Source organism: Pristis pectinata, chromosome 21 (genome assembly GCF_009764475.1).
Source record: "Pristis pectinata isolate sPriPec2 chromosome 21, sPriPec2.1.pri, whole genome shotgun sequence".
NCBI classification, from domain to species: domain Eukaryota; kingdom Metazoa; phylum Chordata; class Chondrichthyes; order Rhinopristiformes; family Pristidae; genus Pristis; species Pristis pectinata.
In genome coordinates, this window is record NC_067425.1 from 2910893 (window position 1) to 2913683 (window position 2791).

General features: G+C 53.4%; 1 protein-coding gene across 4 annotated transcripts in view; it reads left to right on the forward strand.

Moving 5' to 3' along the window:
* The window catches only part of LOC127581456 (protein KIAA0100-like), a 56652-nt gene that overhangs the window by 52143 nt on the left and 1718 nt on the right, over positions 1-2791 (forward strand). For all 4 annotated transcript variants that reach the window (XM_052035885.1, XM_052035886.1, XM_052035887.1 and 1 more), the window contains one exon: positions 903-1037. In XM_052035885.1, coding sequence (XP_051891845.1) covers positions 903-1037 — 135 coding nt within the window. The remainder of the gene's footprint in view (positions 1-902; positions 1038-2791) is intronic.

Below are 2791 nucleotides of genomic sequence, written 5' to 3' on the forward strand. Positions count from 1 at the left end.
ACGGGCCAAATGTGGGCAAATCTAGTTTAGCTGAGCAATTTGGTTGGGATGGACAAGTTGGGCCGAAGGGCCTGTATTACTGGACCTCACCTTTATCAGCACATGGTCAGTGAGGCGGGTTGTTGATAGAGGAAGAGGTGAGAGGCTGGAGGTTGAAGTTGAAAGAACCTGAGGGAAGGGTGACAGGTGAGGCTCCAGAGACCCGGGTTCAATCCTGACCTCGTGCTGTCTGTGTGGAGTTTGCACGTTCTCCCTGTGACCGCGTGAGTTCCCCCGGGTGCTCCGGTTTCACCCACATCCTAAAGACGTGCAGGTTGCTGAGTTGATTGGCCGCAGCAAGTTGCCCCCAGCGTGTAGGTGGGTGGAGGAAAGACTCAGAGGGGATGAGGTGCAGGGCTCCAGGGAAATAAGGAGGGGGCGATGGGCCTGATGGGATTGTTCTACCTGGAACCAGCATGGACAGTGTGGGCTGAATGGTCTCCTGCTGAATTGTAATAAGTGAGTTTCCTCACAGCAAGTCACTGTGATCAGGAACACACTGAAAGGGCCAGTGAGACAGGTTCACAGCGACATTCGAAAGGGAACTGAAACGTGCAGGGCTGTGGGCAAAGAGCCGGGAAGTGGGATTAGTTGTAGAGCTCGTTCACAGAGCTGCAGGGGTTCGATGGGCTTTTATCCCCCACCCTCCATGATGTTGAGATTTTCTTTGGGGGAAAGAAAGTGTAACTAATCCCAGTAATCCTGAGGGACGGGCTCACTGACAGAGTGAGTGGAATCCACACATGATCTTCCGTTGTTCCGGGATCCCACAGTCAGTTCGTGCTTTGGATTCCCAGTCCCGGGAATTCCCGCCGGGGTCTGCCTCTGGATGGAGGAATTTCCTGACCTGCTATCTGTTTCAGGGTGAGAAGAACATCGAGGACTGGAAGGACTTCAGCCTGGTCTTGCCCTGCCTGGAGTATCACAACAACACCTGGACCTGGCTCGACTTTGCCATGGCTGTCAAGAGGGACAGTCGCAAGGCTCTGCTTGCCCAGGTACGCTCTGAGGTGTCCCTACCTGCAGGGAGGGTGGGGGTGGTCTGACTCTCGATCAAAGTCCATGCCTACTCCAACTCATTGAACCTCCATCAGCACAGCCAGGGACTGGAATCTGGCGATCCCCTGGATGTGCCTGGAAATCCTGGAGCAGCAGGTCAAGAAGGTCAAGCAGGGTTTATGTTGGATATTTGCTGTTGTGTGTCAGAGAGTAGGAGAGAATGGACAGCCAGGGCACCAATGCTCAATACAAGAGGGTATGGCTTTAAGGTAATGGGTTGGAAGTTCAAGGGAGACGTCAGAGGAAGGTTTTTTACCCAGAGAGTGGTTGGGGCATGGAATGCGCTGCCTGGGGCGGTGGTGGAGGCAGGTACATTGGTCAAATTCAAGAGATTACTAGATAAGCAAATGGAGGAATTTAAAATAGGGGGATCTGTGGGAGGAAGGGGTTAGATAGTCTTAGGCGAGGTTTAATGGTCAGCACAACATTGTGGGCCGAAGGGCCTGTATTGTGCTGTATGTTCTATTTCTCACAACGTAGGAGGCCATTTGGCCCATCTAGTCCCATTCCCTGTTAACTCCTATCATCTCTCATTTGATTCTTCCATCAGCCACCTGCACTGGGGGTAATTGATAGCAGCCAATTGATCTTTGGGATGTGGAGACTGGGGGGGGGAACCCACAGGGAGGACGTGCAAACTCCACACAGACATCACCCGAGGTCAGGATCGAACCCAGGTCTCTGGAGCTGTGAGGCTTGATGTGGCCCAACCAGTCCGTGTTGGTGATTATGCTCCACTCGGGTCTCCTTGTGTCTTTCCTCATCTAAACCTATCAGCACAATGACCACTGTCACCACCTTCTCAAGGATACCAGGGATGGCTGATGAACGCTGGCGATGTCTACACCTTGAGAAGGAGTATGGAGATGTTCTTCCCGTTCCAACCTCCCTTCAGTCCAGTTTAGCTGAGAGCTGGCTGCCAGGTCAGGTTGGATGTCAGTCTGATCACCTGTCGGGGCAGGCTGATCGTTTCTGGATGGTTCAGTGGATACCACATGTCCACCCAGCACGACACTGTGGGTCCAGTGGCCCCCTTCCGGAGATTCTCACTGTCAATGATCCAGGGCGGCAGTCCCACCAGGAATAGGCTCCATCCAGCCCAAGGGGAGCTTAATTGTAACATTACCCCCGAATCCTGCCACAGGAACTGGTCCAGGATCTCCCTCAGATCCTGACGGACATTGCAGACTGCCAACCTCGTATCCACGGTGATCCCTACCTCCAGGCACGGCCTTAATCCCACGAGCCAACTGCCTGGTCCTCCCAAACCTGTCCGTGAGATTGAAGTTCCGCATCACCGTGGTATACCAATGCTCCCTGAATCTGCCCTCTGCTAGAACAGACAGATCCAAGTCTTCATCCTTCCTCACCCGGAGAGCTGGGTGGATGTGGGAGTCACTCTGTGGGGGCAGGTGGCTGGGGAGAGAGGTGAGTGACATGGATGGGTTTAAGGGGAAGCAGGATACCTGCTGGAGAGAAGACTAGGTGAATGTTGTGATGGGAGGGATGTGGCTGGCATAGAGCGTTGGGCTGAATGGCCTGGTTCTGTGCTGGATGTATTTAAAAGTTTTCAGAAAACACCAACGTGCGTTACACGGGGACTGAATCTACCTCGGGTATAAAAACACTGAGTCCCATCATCTAATGTGTGGCTCCTTCACTTCCCCCACTTTGCTCCCCAACCCACATACAG